Here is a 23,446-nt window from a genome sequence, read left to right as displayed (position 1 = left end):
AAAAAAAAAAAAAAAAAAGAAAAAACAGAGACAAAAGAATAGGGACGGCACCTGCACCAGTGGGAGGGAGCTGTGAAAGAGGAAAAGTTTCCACACACTAGGAAGCCCCTTCTCGGGCGGAAACTGCGGGAGGCGGAGGGGGGAGCTTCGAAGCCGTGGAGGAGAGCACAGCAACGGGTGCGGAGGGCAAAGCGGGGAGATTCCCGCACAGAGGATCGGGGCCGACCAGCACTCACCAGCCCAAGAGGCTTGTCTGCTCACCCGCCGGGGCGGGCGGGGCTGCGAGCTGAGGCTCTGAGGCTCCGGTTTCGGTTTCGGACGGGGCACAGGGAGAGGACTGGGGTTGGCGGCTTGAACATACCCTGAAGGGGTTAGTGCACCACGGCTAGCCGGGAGGGAGTCCGGGGAAAAGTCTGCACCTGCCGAAGAGGCAAGAGACTTTTTCTTCCCTCTCTGTTTCCTGGTGCGCGAGGAGAGGGGTTTAAGAACGCTGCTTAAAGGAGCTCCAGAGACGGGCGCGAGCCGCGGCTAAAAGCGCGGACCCCAGAGACGGGCATGAGATGTTAAGGCTGCTGCTGCCGCCACCAAGAAGCCTGTGTGCGAGCACAGGTCACACTCCACACCCCTCTTCCGCGGAGTCTGTGCAGCCCGCCACTGCCAGGGTCCCGGGATCCAGGGACAACTTCCCTGGGAGAACGCACGGCGGGCCTCAGGCTGGTGCAAAGTCACGCCGGCCTCTGCCGCCGCAGGCCCGCCCCGCACTCCGTGCCCCTCCCTCCCCGCCGGCCTGAGTGAGCCAGAGCCCCCGAATCAGCGGCTCCTTTAACCCCGTCCTGTCTGAGCAAAAAACAGACGCCCTCCAGCGACCTACACGCAGAGGCCGGGCCAAATCCAAAGCTGAGCCCCTGGGAGCTGTGAGAACAAAGAAGAGAAAGAGAAATCTCTCCCAGCAGCCTCAGGAGCAGCGGATTAAAGCTCCACAATCAACTTGATATACCCTGCATCTGTGGAATACCTGAATAGACAACCAATCATCCCAAATTAAGGAAGTGGACTTTAGGAGCAAGATCTATGATTTTTTTCCCTATTCCTCTTTTTGTGAGTGTGTATGTGTATGCTTCTGTGTGAGATCTTGTCTGTATAGTCTTGCTTCCACCATTTGTCCTAGGGTTCTATCCGTCCATGGTTTTCTTTAAAAAATTTTTTCTTAATAATTTTAATTTTAATAATGTTATTATACTTTACCTTCGTTCTTTCTTTCTTTCCTTCCTTCCTTCCCTCCTTTAGACAACGAATCATCCCAAATTGAGGAGGTGGTCTCTGACAGCAAGATTTATGATTTTTCCCTTTACCTCTTTTAGTGAGGGTGTATGTGTATGCTTCTGTGTAAGATTTTGTCTGTATAGCTTTGCTTCCAACATTTGTCCTAAGGTTCTATCCGTCCCTTTTTTTTTTTCTAAATAAGAATTTTTTAATTCAATTACTTTATTATACTTTATTTTATTTTTACTGTATCTTCTTTCTTTCTTTTTTCCTTCTTTCCCTCCTTCCTTCCTTCCTCCCTCCCTCCCTCCCTCCTTTCTTTCCTTCTTGCCTGCTTTCCTTCTTTCCTTCTTTCTTTCTTTCTTTCTTCCTTCCTTCCCTCCTTTCCTTCTTTCTTTCCTCATACTTCTACTAATTCCCTCTACTTTTTATCCCTTTTATTCTGAGCCATGTGGATGAAAGGCTCTTGGTGCTCCAGCCAGGAGTCAGGGCTCTCCCTCTGAGGTAGGAGGGCCAACTTCAGGACACTGGTCCACAAGAGACCTCCCAGCTCCACATAATATCAAACGGCGAAAATCTCCCAGAGACCTCCATCTTAACACCAGCACCCAGCTTCACTCAACGACCAGCAAGCCACAGTGCTGGACAACCTACGCCAAACAACTAGCAAAACAGGAACACAACCCCACCCATTAGCAGAGAGGCTGCCTAAAATCATAATAAGGCCACAGACACCCCAAAACACACCACCAGACGTGAACCTGCCCACTAGAGAAACAAGATCCAGCCTCATCCACCACAACACAGGCACTAGTCCCCTCCACCAGGAAGCCTACACAACCCACTGAACCAACCTTAGCCACTGGAGACAGACATCAAAAACAGCGGGAACTACGAACCTGCAGTCTGCAAAAAGGAGACCCCAAACACAGTAAGATAAGCAAAATGAGAAGACAGAAAAACACACAGCAGATAAAGGAGCAAGATAAAAATGCACCAGACCTAACAAATGAAGAGGAAATAGGCAGTCTACCTGAAAAAGAATTCAGAATAATGATAGTAAGGATGATCCAAAATCTTGGAAATAGAATGGACAAAATGCAAGAAACAGTTAACAAGGACCTAGAAGAAATAAAGATGAAACAAGCAACGATGAACACAATAAATGAAATTAAAAGTACTCTAGATGGGATCAATAGCAGAATAACTGAGGCAGAAGAACGGATAAGTGACCTGGAAGATAAAATAGTGGAAATAACTACTGCAGAGCAGAATAAAGAAAAAAGAATGAAAAGAACTGAGGACAGTCTCAGAGACCTCTGGGACAACATTAAATGCACCAACATTCGAATTATAGGGGTTCCAGAAGAAGAAGAGAAAAAGAAAGGGACTGAGAAAATATTTGAAGAGATTATAGTTGAAAACTTTCCTAATATGGGAAAGGAAATAGTTAATCAAGTCCAGGAAGTACAGAGAGTCCCATACAGGATAAATCCAAGGAGAAATATGCCAAGACACATATTAATCAAACTGTCAAAAATTAAATACAAAGAAAGCATATTAAAAGCAGCAAGGGAAAAACAACAAATAACACACAAGGGAATCCCCATAAGGTTAACAGCTGATCTCTCAGCAGAAACCCTACAAGCCAGAAGGGAGTGGCAGGACATACTGAAAGTGATGAAGGAGAAAAACCTGCAGCCAAGACTACTCTACCCAGCAAGGATCTCATTCAGATTTGATGGAGAAATTAAAACCTTTACAGACAAGCAAAAGCTGAGAGAGTTCAGCACCACCAAACCAGCTTTACAACAAATGCTAAAGGATCTTCTCTAGGCAAGAAACACAAGAGAAGGAAAAGACCTATAATAACGAACCCAAAACAATTTAGAAAATGGGAATAGGAACATACATATCAATAATTACCTTAAATGTAAATGGACTAAATGCTCCAACCAAAAGATACAGATTAGCTGAATGGATACAAAAACAAGACCCTTATATATGCTGTCTACAAGAGACCCACTTCAGACCTAGAGACACATACAGACTGAAAGTAAGGGGATGGAAAAAGATATTCCATGAAAATGGAAACCAAAAGAAAGCTGGAGTAGCAATTCTCATATCAGACAAAATAGACTTTAAAATAAGGACTATTAAAAGAGACAAAGAAGGACACTACATAATGATCAAGGGATCGATCCAAGAAGAAGATATAACAATTGTAAACATTTATGCACCCAACACAGGAGCACCTCAATACATAAGGCAAATACTAACAGCCATAAAAGGGGAAATCAACAGTAACACATTCATAGTAGGAGACTTAAACACCCCACTTTCACCCATGGACAGATCATCCAAAATGAAAATAAATAAGGAAACACAAGCTTTAAATGATACATTAAACAAGATGGACTTAATTGATATTTATAGGACATTCCATCCAAAAACAACAGAATACACATTTTTCTCAAGTGCTCATGGAACATTCTCCAGGATAGATCATATCTTGGGTCACAAATCAAGCCTTGGTAAATTTAAGAAAATTGAAATTGTTTCAAGTATCTTTTCTGACCACAACGCCATTAGACTAGATATCAATTACAGGAAAATATCTGTAAAAAATACAAACACATGGAGGCTAAACAATACACTACTTAGTAATGAAGTGATCACTGAAGAAATCAAAGAGGAAATAAAAACATACCTAGAAACAAATGACAATGGAGACACAATGACCCAAAACCTATGGGATGCAGCAAAAGCATTTCTAAGGGGGAAGTTTATAGCAATACAAGCCCACCTTAAGAAGCAGGAAACATCTCGAATAAACAACCTAACCTTGCACCTCAAGCAATTAGAGAAAGAAGAACAAAAAAACCCCAAATCTAGCAGAAGGAAAGAAATCATAAAAATCAGATCAGAAATAAATGAAAAAGAAATGAAGGAAACAATAGCAAAGATCAATAAAACTAAAAGCTGGTTCTTTGAGAAGATAAACAAAATAGATAAACCACTAGCCAGACTCATCAAGAAAAAAAGGGAGAAGACTCAAATCAATAGAATTAGAAATGAAAAAGGAGAGGTAACAACTGACACTGCAGAGATAAAAGAGATCATGAGAGATTACTACAAGCAACTCTATGCCAATAAAATGGACAATCTGGAAGAAATGGACAAATTCTTAGAAATGCACAACGTGCCAAGACTGAATCAGGAAGAAATAGAAAATATGAACAGACCAATCACAAGCACTGAAATTGAAACTGTGATTAAAAATCTTCCAACAAACAAAAGCCCAGGAACAGATGGCTTCACAGGCGAGTTCTATCAAACATTTAGAGAAGAGCTAACACCTATCCTTCTCAAACTCTTCCAAAAGATAGCAGAGGGAGGAACACTCCCAAACTCCTTCTACGAGGCCACCATCACCTTGATACCAAAACCAGACAAGGATGTCACAAAGAAAGAAAACTACAGGCCAATATCACTGATGAACATAGATGCAAAAATCCTCAACAAAATACTAGCAAACAGAATCCAACAGCACATTAAAAGGATCATACACCATGATCAAGTGGGGTTTATTCCAGGAATGCAAGGATTCTTCAATATACGCAAATCTATCAATGTGATAAACCATATTAACAAATTGAAGGAGAAAAACCATATGATCATCTCAATAGATGCAGAGAAAGCTTTTGACAAAATTCAACACCCATTTATGATAAAAACCCTGCAGAAAGTAGGCATAGAGGGAACTTTCCTCAACATAATAAAGGCCATATATGACAAGCCCACAGCAAACATCATCCTCAATGGTGAAAAACTGAAAGCATTTCCACTAAGATCAGGAACAAGACAAGGTTGTCCACTCTCACCACTCTTACTCAACATAGTTTTGGAAGTTTTAGCCACAGCAATCAGAGAAGAAAAGGAAATAAAAGGAATCCAAATCGGAAAAGAAGAAGTAAAGCTGTCACTGTTTGCAGATGACATGATCCTATACATACAGAATCCTAAAGATGCTACCAGAAAACTACTAGAGCTAATCAATGAATTTGGTAAAGTGGCAGGATAGAAAATTAATGCACAGAAATCTCTGGCATTCCTATATACTAATGATGAAAAATCTGAAAGTGAAATCAAGAAAACACTCCCATTTACCATTGCAACAAAAAGAATAAAATACCTAGGAATAAACCTACCTAAGGAGACAAAAGACCTGTATGCAGAAAATTATAAGACACTGATGAAAGAAATTAAAGATGATACAAATAGATGGAGAGATATACCATGTTCTTGGATTGGAAGAATCAACATTGTGAAAATGACTCTACTACCCAAAGCAATCTACAGATTCAATGCAATCCCTATCAAACTACCACTGGCATTTTTCACAGAACTAGAACAAAAAATTTTGCAATTTGTATGGAAACACAAAAGACCCCGAATAACCAAAGCAATCTTGAGAACGAAAAAAGGAACTGGAGGAATCAGGCTCCCTGACTTCAGACTATATTACAAAGCTACAGTTATCAAGACGGTATGGTACTGGCACAAAAACAGAAAGATAGATCAATGGAACAGGATAGAAAGCCCAGAGATAAACCCACGCACATATGGACACCTTATCTTTGATAAAGGTGGCAGGAATGTATAGTGGAGAAAGGACAGCCTCTTCAATAAGTGGTGCTGGGAAAACTGGACAGGTACATGTAAAAGTATGAGATTAGATCACTCCCTAACACCATACACAAAAATAAGCTCAAAATGGATTAAAGACCTAAATGTAAGGCCAGAAACTATCAAACTCTTAGAGGAAAACATAGGCAGAACACTCTATGACATAAATCACAGCAAGATCCTTTCTGACCCACCTCCGAGAGTAATGGAAATAAAAACAAAAATAAACAAATGGGACCTAATGAAACTTAAATGCTTTTGCACAGCAAAGGAAACCATAAACAAGACGAAAAGACAACCCTCAGAATGGGAGAAAATATTTGCAAATGAAGCAACCGACAGAGGATTAATCTCCAAAATTTACAAGCAGCTCATGCAGCTCAATAACAAAAAAACAAACAACCCAATCCAAAAATGGGCAGAAGACCTAAATAGACATTTCTCCAAAGAAGATATACAGACTGCCAACAAACACGTGAATGAATGCTCAACATCATTAATCATTAGAGAAATGCAAATCAAAACTACAATGAGATATCATCTCACACCAGTCAGAATGGCCATCATCAAAAAATCTAGAAACAATAAATGCTGGAGAGGGTGTGGAGAAAAGGGAACCCTCTTGCACTGCTGGTGGGAATGTGAATTGGTTCAGCCACTATGGAGAACAGTATGGAGGTTCCTTAAAAAACTACAGATAGAACTACCATATGACCCAGCAATCCCACTACTGGGCATATACCCTGAGAAAACCAAAATTCAAAAAGAGTCATGTACTAAAATGTTCATTGCAGCTCTATTTACAATAGCCCGGAGATGGAAGCAACCTAAGTGCCCATCATAGGATGAATGGATAAAGAAGATGTGGCACATATATACAATGGAATATTACTCAGCCATAAAAAGAAATGAAATTGAGCTATTTGTAATGAGGTGGATAGACCTAGAGTCTGTCATACAGAGTGAAGTAAGTCAGAAAGAAAGAGACAAATACCGTATGCTAACACATATATATGGAATTTAAGAAAAAAAAAATGTCATGAAGAACCTAGGGGTGAGGCAGGAATAAAGATGCAGACCTCCTAGAGAACGGACTTGAGGTTATGGGGAAGGGGAAGGGTGAGCTGTGACAGGGCGAGACAGAGTCATGGACATATACACACTAACAAACGTAGTAAGGTAGATAGCTAGTGGGAAGCAGCCGCATGGCACAGGGATATTGGCTTGGTGCTTTGTGACAGCCTGGAGGGGTGGGATAGGGAGGGTGAGAGGGAGGGAGACGCAAGAGGGAAGACATATGGGAACATATGTTTATGTATGACTGATTCACTTTGTTATAAAGCAGAAACTAACACACCATTGTAAAGCAATTATACTCCAATAAAGATGTTAAAAAAAAAGAATTAAAAGCTGGTCCTTTGAGAAGATAAAATTGATAAACCATTAGCCAGACTTATCAAGAAAAAGAGGGAGAGGACTCAAATCAATAAAATTGGAAATGAAAAAGAAGAAGTTACAACAGACACCGCAGAAATAAAAGGCATCCTGAGAGACTACTACAAGCAACCCTATGCCAATAAAATGGACAACCTGGAAGAAATGGACAAATTCTTAGAAAGGTATAACCTTCCAAGACTGCACCAGGAAGAAATAGAAAATATGAACAGAACAATCACAAGTAACGAAATTGAAACTGTGATTAAAAATCTTCCAACAAACAAAAGTCCAGGACCAGATGGTTTCACAGGTGAATTCTATCAAACATTTAGAGAAGAGCTAACACTCATCCTTCTCAAACTCTTCCAAAAATTGCAGACGAAGGAACACTCCCAAACTCATTCTATGAGGCCACCATCACCCTGATACCAAAACCAGACGAAGATACTACAAAAAAATAAAATAACACACCAATATCACTGATGAATATAGTTGCAAAAATCCTCAACAAAATACTAGCAAACAGAATCCAACAGCACATTAAAAGGATCATACACCATGATCAAGTGGGATTTATCCCAGGGATGCAAGGATTCTTCAATATATGCAAATCAATCAATGTGATACCCCATATTAACAAATTGAAGAAGAAAAACCATATGATCATCTCAATAGATGCAGAAAAAGCTTCTGACAAAATTCAACACCCATTTATGATAAAACCTCTCCAGAAAGTGGGCATAGAGGGACACCTACCTCAACATAATAAAGGTTACATACAAGAAACCCACAGCAAACATCATTCTCAATGGTGAAAACCTGAAAGCATTTCCTCTAAGATCAGGAACAAGACAAGGATGTCCACTCTCACCACCATTATTCAACATAGTTTTGGAAGTCCTAGCCATGGCAATCATAGAAGAGAAAGAAATAAAACGAATACAAATTGGAAAAGAAGAAATAAAACTGTCACTGTTTGCAGATGACATGATACTATACGTAGAGACTCCTAAAGGTGCCACCAGAAAACCACTAGAGCTAATCAATGAATTTGGTAAAGTTGCAGGATACAAAATTAATGCACAGAAATCTCTTGCATTCCTATATACTAATGATGAAAAATCTGAAAGAGAAATTAAGGAAACACTCCCATGAAAGAAATTAAAGATGATACCAACTGATGGAGAGAAATACCATGTTCTTGGATTGGAAGAATCAACATTGTGAAAATGACTATACTACCCAAAGCAATCTACAGATTCAGTGCATTCCCCATCAAACTACCAATGGCATTCTTCACAGAATTAGAACAAAAAATTTCACAATTTGTATGGAAACATAAAAGACCCCGAGTAGCCAAAGCAGTCTTGAGAAAGAAAAATGGAGCTGGTGGAATCAGGCTCCCTGACTTCAGACGATACTACAAAGCTACAGTAATCAAGACAATATGGTACTGGCACAAAAAAGAAATATAGATCAGTGGAACAGGAGAGAAAGCTCAGAGATAAACCCACACACCTATGGTCAACTGATTTATATCAAAGGAGGCAAGGATATACAGTGAAGAAAAGACAGTCTCTTCAATAAGTGGTGCTGGCAAAACTGTATAGCTACATGTAAAAGAATGAAATTAGAACACTCCCTAACACCATACACAAAAATAAACTCAAAAGGGATTAGAGACCTAAATATAAGACCAGACACTATAAAACTCTTAGAGGAAAACATAGGCAGAACACTGTATGACATAAATCACAGCAAGATCTTTTTTGATCCACCTCCTAGAGTAATGGAAACAAAAACAAAAATAAACAAATGGGACCTAATGAAACTTAAAATGTTTTGCAAAGCAAAGGAAACTACTAAGAAGATGAGAAGACAACCCTCAGAATGGGGGAAAATATTTGCAAATGAATCAACAAAGGATTAATCTCCAAAATATAGAATCAGCTCATGCAGCTCAGTATTAAAATATCAAGCAACCCAATCCAAAAATGGGGAGAAGACCTAAATAGACATTTCTCCAAAGAAGACATACACATGGCCAAGAAGCACATGAAAAGCTACTCAAGATCACTAATTATTAGAGAAATGCAAATCAAAACTACAATGAGGTATTTGACCTCACACCAGTCAGAAAAGGCTTCATCAGAAAATCTACAAACAACACATGCTGGAGAGGGTGTGGAGAAAAGGGAACCCTCTTGCACTGTTGCTGGGAATGTAAATTGATATAGCCACTGTGGAGAACAGTATGGAGGGTCCTTAAAAAACTAAAAATAGAATTACCATATGATCCAGCAATCCCACTACTGCACATATACCCAGAGAAAACCATAATTCAAAAAGACACATGCACCCCAATGTTCATTGCAGCACTATTTACAACAGCCAGGTCATGAAGGCAACCTAAATGCCCATCAACAGACGAACGGATAAAGAAGTTGTGGTACATATATACAATGGAATATTACTCAGCCATAAAAAGGAATGAAATTGAGTCATTTGCAGAGACGTTGATGAATCTAGAGACTGTCATAGAGAGTGAAGTAAGTCAGAAAAACAAATATCGTATATTAACCCATATATGTGGAACCTAGAAAAATGGTACAGATGAACTGGTTTGCAGGGCAGAAGCTGAGACACAGATATAGAGAACAAACGTATGGACACCAAGGGGGAAAGCGGCAGGAGGTGGTGGTGGTGGTGTGATGAATTGGGAGATTGGGATTGACATGTATACACTGATGTGAATAAAATGGATGACTAATAAGAACCTGCTGTGTAAAAAAATAAAATTCAAACATTAAAAAAAATGGAAAAAGAAAATGTAGATTCACCATAAAACAAAAGTTGCTACCTCAGAACCTAGTAGAAGAAACAGGTTTATAAACAAATAGATTGATATATTAAAGCTATACCTAAATGTCTGGGAGCTTGGTAGAGGGACTGATGGATGATAACTGTGGGGTATGAGGGACATTTCACACTGAGAATATTTGGAGCGTCTTTTTGGTGTCTATCTTGGGGAAGCAACTGTTTCATTCCTCTCTGAAAACTGATATCCAGGGAGGCACTTTCTACCTTTGACTTCCCCTTCATAAGGTACGGATATGCAGTACATGTTCATAGAGAAGGTTTGATAGACACAAAGTGTTGATTCTAAAAACCGGCTCATGTTTTCAGGTTTGTTGCCGAATCGCCAGAAGCAGGGTCGGGCCTTATGGACAACGTGGGATGTATTGGCTGCTGTGGACCCACAGTGACTGATTCACCTGACAACATGTAGATCAAATCCTGGCAAGATGGGAGCGTGAACACGTGCAAGCTCCTTTTTACCACTGGTGCAGATTTCTCTCTGTGTGTGTGTGTTACTTGCTACAGGAGGCTTTTATTAACTTTGCAATTTGGAAAACATCATATCATGAAAATTTAAACAGAAGATCTCAATGGAAGCAATTTGAAAACCATGCGAACTTGAAATTAAACAGGCAGTAAAGAAGGACAGAGGGTCAGAGCTGAGCAAAGAGTGAGTAAATCCTTTGATTTACCTCCTTCATCTCCGCCAGAACTCTATTTACCGTTTTCCAAAGGTTATCTCTAATTCTAATTGCCTGTTTGCATCCTGTCCTTCTGAGAAATTGGAGCAGCAGATGCCCTTTTGGTGAACATAACATGCCTTCTGTGTAATCAGGTTGGCTGCTGTGCTGACACCGGGGGTCTGGAGCTAATTACAGATGTACCACGGGCGGAGGGAGCAGACAGTTCAGAGCTGGCATCTGAATATTAATCAGTTTAATGAAAGCAGAACTCCAAAAGTTGTCACCTTTACAAACGGCACCCCCAATCGTCCTTAATTCCGAGAGCGAAGTTGTTCAGGCTGTTCAAAAACGAGTCCCAGCCTATCCCATGGAGATTTGTGTAAAAAATAGTAATTAAATGTATCAGGGAAAGTTTAAGGATAACACACAGTCTCATAAGGCGGCGCATGGGGATCATTTCTAGCTCACATTCTCGATGCCCCCTTCTCATCACTGTAGCTTGTGGAAGAGCTCATCCCGGATGGAAGCATCAGGTGGAGAGGCAGAAACCCAGCATCTCACAGTATCTCCTGTGCTACCAAAGGAAAGACCGGCAGCAGCAAGTGTCTGTGTTCACTAACAACAATCCTGAAGCAAGGAACAGACACGCCAACAAAGGCCTGAGCCTGTGCACAGAGAAGGGCTGCTGGGACAGTGGAGTGGACGTGGTTCCTTTCGCGACACTGGTTGAGAACTGTCCTCAGAGAGAAGAGTGGTCTCGACGCCATCCCCTCCTTGTATCCTTTATAATGCATTTTCTAATACATTTTTGAGTTCACTGAAGACTCACAAGTGCCTCCCGTGAGCGAGCTTTGGTACCACCCATGGTCTTTACTAGTTTGATTTATCTTTAATAAATGCTCTTGTCATCTTCACAAATCCCACTTTAAAGACCCTGCTCTATAGTCCATCATCTAAATAAGTAGAATGGCAATTAAAAGTCAAGGTGAGAGCCTTAAGTAAGAAAAACTCTGACCTCCTTACTGTAAGCAGCTCCTTTGCCCCTTTTCTGTTTCTTCTTCCCTGTTTTCCTTAGACCCTAGTCATAAAGATGAGATCAGGCAACATGTAACATAGCTCCTGGTTTCTGCTTTTCTAAATATACACAACACCTTACCTAACCTGTTGGTCCCTTTCCTGGATGAGAACGAGTAAGAATGAAGAATTAAGTAGTTAAAGAATGACTGACTCTCTACCCCTAGCTTCTTCCCCTTAGCAAATTTGCGGGTGGACCCTGCGGGGGCAGGTAGACCCCGTGGGCAAGACGCATCCCAAGGAAGATGGGAAGGAGTCAGCAGGCCTGCACACAGCGGAAAAATGATGAAGAATCTGACCTCCTGCCTTAATGATTAACTGAGATGGTTTCCCCTTTTTCCCTTTAAAAGCTGTCATGGCTGAGCAGAACCTTGGGAACTGGTCTCTGGACATGAGTCCACCATCTCCCCAGATTGCCAGCTTTTCTGAATAAAGTCCATCCTTCTCTACTGAAATTGCCTCTCGATTTATTCGCTGTTGAGTGGTCTTTTTCTTTCTTTTCTTTTCTTTCTTTCCCCTTCCTCCCTCCCTCCCCCCCCCTTCTTTCTTTCTGTCTCCTGCTTTCCTCATCCTCCCAACACTTCTTCTGCTGAAGGCCTTAGAACTAAAATCACAGTTCTATCACTAGTAAAACAAATGATGTGTTTTGAGCATTCACTTTCGAGTCAAGAGTTCAAGATCATGTTTCCTTCCCTTTAACAGTTTATGTTTCCCTGAGTCTAGAGATAACATCTCTAGAATGTGTTTGTTTGTTTGTTTGTTTTGCGGTATGCGGGCCTCTCACTGTTGTGGCCTCTCCTGTTGCAGAGCACAGGCTCCAGACGCGCAGGCTCAGCGGCCATGGCTCACGGGCCCAGCCGCTCCGCTCATGCGGACCGGGGCACGAACCCGTGTCCCCTGCATCGGCAGGCAGACTCTCAACCACTGCGCCACCAGGGAAGCCCTAGAATGTGTTTTGACACAAATGTTTTTCATAAATGCAGAAGTTAGAGAGACATAAATAAAAAATTACTTTCTAATACAAATCAATCATCCCGATTACCTGGTAAGAATCAAGAAAAGGAAAAGTCTTTATTAACGACTTCTCCAGGAAGAGGTGACATAACCCATTGCAGCCATTTAGGGATAGAGATTTTAACAGCAGCGGCCTCGTACTTAGCTAGTGTGTACTTGTTAAAGAGGAATCATTCTGTTTCTCAATCTTTTTGACTCCAGAGAGCTAGAGCACACTGGGGAAACCATAACAGCTCATACTCTCAGAGCGCTGTTCTGGGAGTACCATGGAGAGATCTGCTATTGCACCTTTCTTCCAAACATTAGAGCAAACAAAACGCAGGATGTCAGTATTGATACGTCAGTCTTTTACAGTGTATATTGCCTCTATGGTTATAGACTGGATGACAGAAGTGAATACAGTAAAACCACGTAGAGTGCAGTTTTGAGGGTGGCCGGCAATGCAGTTATGGGTAAGTCTTTATATGTAATGGATTTGTTTGAACACCAGGAGTTTTTTTTCCGTTCCACTACGTGTGCTGCTTATTAATGAATTCCAATCTATTAAACTCTAAGCATATAAAACTTTCCCCCCTTTACCTTCTGAATGAAAGCCTGTTGAATTTAATTCATATTGATCTCAGCTTCACAGTTAGAATGTTAACAGTATGGTGAAAAAATTCTAACGGCGGATTTTTATTCCTCACTGCTACCTGCAGTTTACTTGATGATGTATCACCCACCAACGCCAGAGTTTTCCTTTGACTCTGGAAGATCAAGGATGATAGTTGCTTGACTATGTTCTCCTCTTTGTAAAGAAGAGGTGATGCCACTTCAAGGAGCACAACTGAGGGAGGGAGATGCAAAATAACCACTTTTAAATGTAGTTTAGTGAAAAAAATGCACCTGTGCGTGAAGGGGTGATGAGGTTGTTTCTATTTTGATTTTTCTTGATTCAGTGGTTTTATTCTGCCCTAATTCCATGAGGGCAGAGCCTGAGGAGATTACACCCCAGTAAAAACCATGGTCAAAGGCTCTGCCCCTCCACCTCTCTCAGCAGAACAAAAGGAGAACAAAATAAATCATTGTCAAAGTATCACTAACAAATTTATATCTATATTGACCTATATATCGTCTACCTACCTACAATCTATTTATCTATCTGTATCTCTATCTCTATGATATAACCATAATATGAGGGGTATAGAAAATGGCAAAATGTATCGCTCTAAGAAGTATGCAACACAAAAATAAATGCACAGTAGAGTGGAGTGTGCTCTACATCGAGTATATTCTATATTTATCTGACTTACAGCAATGACCCTAATCAATGCATATTTTTTGTTACATAAAAACAACAACTAACGACCAAAGAAGAATGCGACATTGAGACTGAAGGGGTTCGGAATGAGCCTCCCCAAAATGTGCCACTTTGGCGTGTGGATTATTTTGAGCTGAAGACAGTCAAGGTCCAAAAGACTCAGAAGAGCTTTAACCTCTCACTTAATTGCCTAAAAGAATTCCGACAGGGGGCCTGGCTCAGACACAGAGATAACTTTATCTGAATGACCGATCAGCGTGGCAGGGCAAACAGTTAATTACCAAACATCTGCTCTTCTTATCGTCCTGTGACTCACCTTCCTCCCCTTGGAAGCCCCAGGCCCCTGTCCCTTCCCTTAGCTCAGGATATGCCATATAAGCCTCGGTTGCCAGACTTGCCTTTGGCTCTCATGGGACTCCCGTGTATATATAACAAATTGTTTTTCTCCTGTTAATCTAATGTCAATTTAATTATTAGACCAGCCAAAGAACCTGGAAGGTTAGAAGGTAAATTTTACCTTGCCAACAAGATCATATAAATAAACAGTTCATCGTAATCAATAAGGCATTTGAAACCCGTAACTGGAAATTAATATTTGTGACATAAATCATAGAGAATTCTAATTAGTTATTGATTCTATTTTATTGTGTAAATCAATACTGTCCTCCAACAAGTCTCTGGCAATGTTTTCAGAAATTTAATGCATTCTGGTATTTTTTGTTGGGTACTCATGACATTATTTCTGAAGTTATCAGTCTAAATCTTAATGCTACCTTCGGAGAAAAGTTTTCTGTATGTTACCATGAAAACCACAGTCTTTTATTTACTGGGATTACAAACCGACACCTTGTCAGAACCCAAAGTTTTCAGTACAGTGGTTCCAACCCATTTCCAATCTATTTGTATTAACATCTCGCTTTCTTTTTGCTTAGAAATTTAACTGTTTTTATTCTCTTATTCAAATATTCCATAGTTTTAGTTTTCTTCTATTGACTATCAATATTTACATATATATGTTTACATTTAAATAAAAACAACCTTACGTTAAAGGCATATTTTCTAATTTTTCTAATCCCCGGAACAAGCAAGATTAGCTTCATAAGATCATGACTCGGGCCATTTTAGTGTGTGGTCACTGGCATTTGTGGACAGAAAAAAACAGAATGGAAGCACGTCTCCTCTTTCTGACAAATGAAACTGTCAAAGCAGTTCCCCTCCTTTTCTCAATCCTCTAATCCTTGTGCCATTAAAGATTTTCTCATACAAATAAATAATACAAAAAGATAATAAGGATCTATTAAATACAGGTAGTCAAGTTGGCGATAAGAGGGTTCATTTAAAATATAAAATGCAATTCTGTAAGTGACTAACGTGGTTCTGACTGCTTTTCCTTGCAGAATGTATCCTTAATCATTCATTCCCACTCATCAAATCCCATTATTCTAGCTTTGAAACTCTGGCAAGCAAATACTGCTTTAAAAATACAATATTTCAGTTTGCTTGTTACAGAAATTTTTTTCTTTTTTTGTCAAAACATTGAGTGTTGTTAATATGAGCAAAAGTTAATGTATGAAAAGAAAAATATTCTGAAAGGTTATGCTGGCCATTCCTTCACCAGGTATTTATTGGGTACCTAGTATGTTCAAGCCTATTATGCTCAAAAAAGGTTTGGTGAGTGTTTTCAGCTGTGTTTTTTTAGCCTTATTTTTCCTAGGTCCTGCTTCCTCCTGTCTTGGTCAGCTGTTAGTTTCTTGCAGCTGAATATTTTATCTGAAGGTTAAGTTTATGAATTTAGGACAAAAGGGAAAAAATAGGAAGAAAACCACGGAAACTGAGTTCTGCTGCTGTCGATCAAATACTTGCTCTCTGTTCCTCTGATTCACCTGCCAAGCAGTCAGTCAACGCCTTATCGTTAGGAAAAATACAGAAGCAACAATACTTACACCTGTCTCCTTCTGCCCTGCACCCTCCCATATGGTTTCTACGTCAAGGCTTTGGCTAAACCTTAAAACTATGAGTAGGTTCATGCAGCATTTCATCACAGAGCTGGAAGTCAGCCTCCTGAACTGATATTCAATCCTATTACGGCAACAAGATGCTAAGTAAGAAATCCTTTGTAAAACACAGCATGAAACAGACCCTGGTATTAGCTACTTTTAGCTTCTGATAATATGTTTTGCATAACGTTTTAGTCAAATTCCTGTGCCAAAGCAGGTCCTCAGCCCTTGGTGATCTTTGGGATAATTTTTACCATGAGTCTATGAAATGGTACCTTTAGCAAAGCAACGGTAAATCTCAGAGCTCCCACTGTGGCCAGTGACAGCTGATAACTGGAAATGGAGGAAAAGCAAGCAATGCAAATACAAAGCAATTTGCGTGGCTGGTGGTCCACCTGTAGGAAGCTAAAGCAGGTGCTTTACGGTTACTTGCCTTGCAAACTGTAGATTTCCCCAACGCTGTTCTGACGAGTGATGTGATGCCAGTATGCACTGCGAGGAAGAGATATTGATTTGGATAACGTCATTGGTTCAGTCAAGCTTGTCTGAAGCTAAAAGAAAAAGATAACGTGTGTTAAGCTTTATTTAAAATAGTAAACTGAAATGTGTTCTTTTAAAAGTTCAGCGTTAAACGTGGGTGACATATGATATAATGTTACAGATTCCTGCATTACCTGCTGTTTCAAGATACCATTTTGGTTTTTTTGGAGGGGGGTGCGTGGTGCGCCGTGTGGCTTTCAGGATCTTAGTTCCCCGACCAGGGATTGAACCTGGGGCCACTGAAATGAAAGCTCTGAATACTAACCACTGGACTGCCAGGGAACTCCTAAGATATCATTTTAAAAAAAGGAAAATCATGACTTAAAAAATATGAAATGAACACTTGTAAGCAATTCATCTCACTCATTAATTAAGAAGGGAACAAAAAGATGGTCGACTGATTCCAAGGAGAATTCAAAGGGCTTCTAGCTGGTCAGGAACGCTGTAAACAGCCACAGCAATAATCAATTACATTCCATCAGACACGTTTATTTGCATCTCTGTAAGCAAGAATTACCTGCATTACTGATACTATCGGCTTTCTACAATTTATTGAATTGTAAAATAACTCAAAAAATGGAGGTGCAAGCCCTTTCAGAAACAGATACCCCCAAATGGTGCCAAACACAAGATACCATTTCTTTTTGTTTTTTTTCGGTACGCGGGCCTCTCACTGTTGCGGGCTCTCCCGTGGCGGAGCACAGGCTCCGGACGCGCAGGCTCCGGACGCGCAGGCTCAGCGGCCACGGCTCACGGGCCCAGCCGCTCCGCGGCATGTGGGATCTTCCCGGACCGGGGCATAAACCCGTGTCCCCTGCATCGGCAGGCGGACTCTCTACCACTGCGCCACCAGGGAAGCCCAAGATACCATTTCTTTTTCACCCATTTCATTGTCTGTTGGGCTGCACCCCACAAGCCTACAAGCCCTGTGCTTGCCCAGCTTCAAGACCGAAGAAAGAGCCCGGAGCTGGCAACAGAGACATCAGCGGTTTAACGGATGGGGGAGCTTACATGTCTGAAGCAAGGTCCTGGAGTGACACCGTACCATGTGCCGGCGCAAGTCAGGCAGGATGTGGCAGGATATGGCGGCAGTCTTTGCTGTGGGAGGGGGATTGCCACTTATACAGGGATTGACGTCAGGTGGACTCATTAGTTACCAGGGAAACCAGCGGAGGGAAGGCACCTCCCCGCCCCTTTGATAAGAACAATCACCAGCTGGGACCTGGGGTAAGTACGCAGGAAGGTCAGTCGTATGCATAGGGTGTAGGTGAAGCAGGCCCTGGTAGGGCAGGGGATAGACAGAGAGCAAGAGAGCAGCCATCCTGAGTGGCCTGAACATACAGCGTCTTACAGTTTTTCCTGACACCCGCTCCCACCCTTACCCAATGGCTCTTTCCTCAAATAGATCTTTTTCCTTGCTCCTGCAATAGGAGTTTGTACATATTAGAAAAAGTGTTTTCCCTGAGAAGTTCTGGGATAAAAGTGTGGTATGTTTTCTTATTTGAAAGATAAACTGTAAGGTTAGCTACAGAGATCCACACAACATCCCATCAGGTGATGCTCAGACACGTGATTAGTTCAAATAGAAAAATACTTTACATTGCATTTTCAAGAAAGAAATTTATTTTTACTTATTCACACTGTTTTTAAAAAAAAATATCCAGAAATGGTTTTGTTTGGCCTTGGTGCACATTTCTCTGATGTAATCCGAGCAAACGTGCACTTTCTGACAGTGGGCAATCCTCTAATTAATAACATCTCAGGGCTTCCCTGGTGGCGCAGTGGTTGAGAGTCCGCCTGCCGATGCAGGGGACACGGGTTCGTGCCCCAATCCGGGAAGATCCCACATGCCACGGAGCGGCTGGGCCCGTGAGCCATGGCCGCTGAGCCTGTGCTCCGCAACGGGAGAGGCCACAGCAGTGACAGGCCCGCGTACCGCAAAAACAAACAAAAAACAAAACAAAAAAAATCTACACATCTCACAAAGCCCACAGCCCAAGAGGATGATTTTGGCCCAAAGTGTGCCCTATGGATATTCAGGTAATACCTTTATCTGAGCATCATACAGATAAGAGTTATGCTGTCTTCCAGTGGATAAGAAAGGAAACCCCAAAGCAAAGAACCTCATATTGAGAAGACTCTTAAAGATATAAACAAGGGTTGGCAGCTTCTGCTCACTCCCGTTTACGTAAATATACAGATGTCAACATCTGATATGAGTGTACGATCTCAAAGAGGAGATCATTTCCTGCTGCAACCCGCTTCCCTCCCCTTCCCTAAACTTCAGAAAACTCTTTTGAAAACGTTTGGTTGAAAGGTAGTTGTTAGGAAAGAATTCTTCCTGGGCCACTCGTGGTTCTGCATTTCTTGTGACAACTTTTGTTCCTTACTATTATTTGCTTGTGCAGCAAACAGGCCTGGAAGAGAGTGTCTTTCTCCAGGGTGGAGGACATATTTGTTTCCTGACCAGGAAAATACAGATACTGTCTTCTTCCACGTTGAAGGCTGGGCAGGTTTGCTAGCGGCCACCTTATAAAATTAGGAGTTCCTATGAAACCAAGCAGGACCCTGTGGGGCCCTCCTGGGTACCAAAGCCTTTCCGTGTCTTGTTTGTAGGAAAAAGGCTTTCGGTCCCCTAGACATGCCCTGGGTTCCAAAGGGCGGATTCAAACGGTTACTAATTAGGCGAGTGAGGGAAGGCAGAAACAAAGTAAAGCCAGTCCAGAAACAATAGTGCAGCCGTTCCCTCTACTGAACTACCTAGCATAGGCCCTGTTTACTTACATGCACCTGGACAAAGACAAAGGACGATCTCACACCCCAGTTTATTCAATATATCCACATTGAAAGGCTTTCGAGTTGTTTCTGCTCTTTTGATACTAAAACAAATAGATCCCAATATTAAAGAATTTTGAGAAACTGTAGAAAAAAACATTTAAGTCAGTATTCCATCCAAGGATTTAGTATGTACAAGTAGAGAGTTATGATCGTGGTTTCCCAAAGAGTCTCAATGCTCCTAATATTATTTGACGTTTACATTTTTATTTAAAAAAGCATCAAATTCTCTTGGAGCTTAAAAGGAATTTTGCTTGTTTTTTAAGTCCTTTCATGTCTCCAACTTACATACTTGGGTTTTAAAATTTATTTAAAGAATTTATATTTTTCAGTTTTTCTTATATTTTCTTATACTTTGCTTTTATCCTAATTAACTTCCACCTTCTGTCTGTCTTGTTTTCTTGGTGTTTTCAATCTTTTCAAGTTGAATATTTCCATTTCCATTTTTATTTGTTTAGTAATGAAAGCATTTCCTTCCAAATGCCACTTTGTCCACATCACAATGGCTTGTAAGTAGAATAAAAATCATCCTTTTCTAAATTATGTAATTGTGGTATTATTTCCTATTTTATATGGGAGATTGCTTGTGTACATTTTGTTGAGATATTGCTTTTTTGTGCATATTTTATTAATTTTCATTTAATAATGCATTGTGGTCAGATAATATGGCCTGAGTAGTTTCTATATATTGAAGTTTATTTTTTATTTTTATCTAATATATGACAATTTTTGTAAATGTTTCATAGGTACTTGAAAAGATGCACAATGAATGCAGAGTCTTTCTCTACACACACTATTCACTCAATTTCCTTCTCCATATATTCAAAAAAAACTAAATCTACTTTATCAAATACGAAAGTGTTAATTTCGAATTACTAATTAACATGTTTCTGTCCATTTCCTCTTGTATATTTAAGTACTCTTATAAAATAGTACTTAATGAAAACGGTATTTTATTGACACACAAAGCTTCCTGACTGTTTTATGGTTCTTTAACTTATTTTCCCATTCTTTAGCTATATTTTAAAACTCCACTTGCAAAAGTTCTCCCCGTCCCAGGGTTCAGCCTAACCTCCGTCTTTTCACCTCCACTCTTCCACATAAATGGGTCAGTAATCTCCCCTTCTTTCTTAGCACATCTGGGCTTCTTTTCCAAGAAGTGGTGTTGTCCATCATCCATTCATCTCTCCTTTGTTTCATCTGCACTTGGTCTACTAGAAATTCCTAGGCATTTACAACATATAGATAATAACACCACTTCCCTATTTTCAGCCAAATTCAAATATTCGACACCTTTATCTTCTTTCAGTCATTTTTCCTGGCATTTGGCCCAGAGATCATTTATTTTATCTAGTCAAATCCTCATAACATTTTTGGGAGACAGGAAAGGGATGAAATATCCCTCTTTAAAATGAGAGGAGGCTGAGGCTTTGAGGTATGACCTGACTTTTCTAAGGAAGTGGAAGCATGAGACTAGAATCGTGCTTCTGCTCTGTCCTGTGATTTTTCTGAGCATCAAGAGATTCTGTTTAATGACTTTCAAATGAAGTTTCGTCATAAGTAATATTAGATACTGCATTATTTTTTGTGGAGGATTGAAGATGGCTTCAAATTCTTGGAAAGCCTGCATTCAGAAATAGGGCATCTAGGTTCCAGACCTTTACATCTGGGCTTCTGGACTGGTTGGTGACTGCTCTGATTAATAACATCTGGTAGACGTGACATTTTGTTTGTTTCGGCCATGCCCTTTGAGACCTTTATGGCCGTTTCTCCTTCTCTCCCTTGTTCTGAGTCACCATGTGAGTCACACTGCTCTGAGGCTGCCGTGGTATGAGGAAGCCCAAGCTCACTGTGTACACTGGCCACGTAATTCGAGGTTAGACTCTTTCTTAGAGAATCCAGCCATTTTCATCTTACAGATGGAAAATCAAAATCCAAAAAAAATTCAAGGATTTGCTCAAGGCAAAATCCTAACTCCAGAAGCTCCAATAGAAAACAGTCCCCTTGACTTCTGAGTCCACTGCTCTTTAGACTCCAATGCTGATCTCTCCTGGGAAGATGAGCTTCCTCCCCACATATGACAACACAGCCTTGTACTTTGACAGAACCTGTGCTGCCAAGAAGCAGCAGGAAGGGCCTGACAACTTCTAGAATTTTTGTGAACATACAGGCTACCAGCACCTCTTCTCGCTTTTACCACAATCGTTATCCAGGTTATGCTACAGCCTTTTGCAATTTCTCTTTGCTGTTTTGGGACTCTGCTGGCCCTTGTGATAAACCTTAATGCTAATTTGTGTTCACCTACATAAAATTCATATGTATTAAAAAAAATGGTTCAAAAAAATCAATTCTGGGGAATTCCCTGGTGGTCCAGTGGTTAGGACTCGGCACTTTCACTGCTGAGGGCCCCGGTTCGATCCCTGGTCGGGGAGTAAGCTGCGTGGTGCGGCCAAAAAAAAGAAAAAAAGTATTGAAAAAAATAATTAAAAAATCAATTTTCCTTTTGCTCTGTCTCTCCCTAATTATTGCCTAGAATTTAAAAAATCATTTTAGCACTCAAGACACAAATCTACATAATTGGGAGAGGAAAAAGTCAGCATTTATAGATTAGCATTTATGAGTCATTCTCTATGGGCCTGGCCCTGTGCAAACCGGTTTCATAGGTTATCCCATTTAATATCCACATAAATTGTCAACACATATGCCATCTGAACTTTACGGACAAGGAAAATGAGGCTCAGAGGGGTCACATAATTTGTTCATCCTGCCATAGCCAGTGGGTAATGTTTCTGAGGCTCGGAGCCCATGACGTTCTTCCCTCTTTACCGCACTCACTGTAAAATAAATTATTGGAACCCTCTATTCAAAGAGCAGGTTAGGTGAGAATTACACCAACTGGGTCTATTCCACTGGATCAAGGCCGGAATGCGAGTGCCTCTTTGCTACGTTCAAGACAGAACACCACAATCTGTGTGGCAAAATCACGGAGTTAAGTCCATGGGCTTTGCTGTCAGCGACGTGTTGTCAAATACCAACCCCACAGCTGCCTAGCCTTCTGACTTCAGGAAAGGTACTTAAACTTTTTTTTTTTAAGATTCAATTTTTCCTTATCTCTAAAGTTAATATAATGTGCCTTAAGTGTTGTTATAAGTATTTTATAAGATGATGTTTTTAGAGTGAAAAGCACAATGCTTGTCATGCCTGAAGTGCTCAGTAGACACAGCTGCACCTTTACTGCTGCTACTGCACAGAGAGGTGGCTTAGACCAGTGGTGTCCAAGGCTCCATGTGGTCAAGATGTGGAGATTTGTCCAAAATGAGCTATCAAAGGGACCACAAAGGAGGCAGAGGCATCTACTTGGATCTAAGTCTAAAAGCTTAATAGAAGTAAGAAAAACTAGTAACGTGAGTCAGGAATAGGTGGTCAGTATGGGCAGGTGGGAGGGGTGGAAGACAGAGGGGAGACGGGTGAGCAGAGTGCGTGTATGTTTGCACATACGTGTACTATCAGCTGGGAAGAGACAGACACAGCTTTTCTGTATGAAGAGAGTTAAAGAACGCCTCATACGGGTGGATGTGTCAACATGGGCCCTGGTTTGTCTGAGACAAGAGAAAATGGGCTGGGAAACACACTGTAGGTAAGAAGCACTGCAAAAATACAGGTGGTTGGGAAATATGTTAATGTGACATGTGTGTCAGTGTAAGAAAAAACAGTGCTGCTTAATAAGGAAATGCTCAACACCAGTGCACTCCTGG

General features: G+C 40.8%; 1 protein-coding gene across 1 annotated transcript in view; it reads right to left on the bottom strand.

The window, feature by feature from the left end:
• Window positions 1–23,446, bottom strand: part of DOK6 (docking protein 6) — a 243,776-nt gene that overhangs the window by 63,193 nt on the left and 157,137 nt on the right. The window contains exon 5 of the mRNA XM_060027789.2: window positions 16,750–16,867. Within this exon, the coding sequence (XP_059883772.2) occupies window positions 16,750–16,867 (118 nt within the window). The remainder of the gene's footprint in view (window positions 1–16,749; window positions 16,868–23,446) is intronic.

The sequence above is a fragment of the Delphinus delphis genome, chromosome 13, assembly GCF_949987515.2.
Source record: "Delphinus delphis chromosome 13, mDelDel1.2, whole genome shotgun sequence".
Taxonomy (NCBI): Eukaryota; Metazoa; Chordata; class Mammalia; order Artiodactyla; family Delphinidae; genus Delphinus; species Delphinus delphis.
Note: the sequence above shows the minus strand (reverse complement) of the source record. Positions and strands in the feature narration are given on the sequence as shown.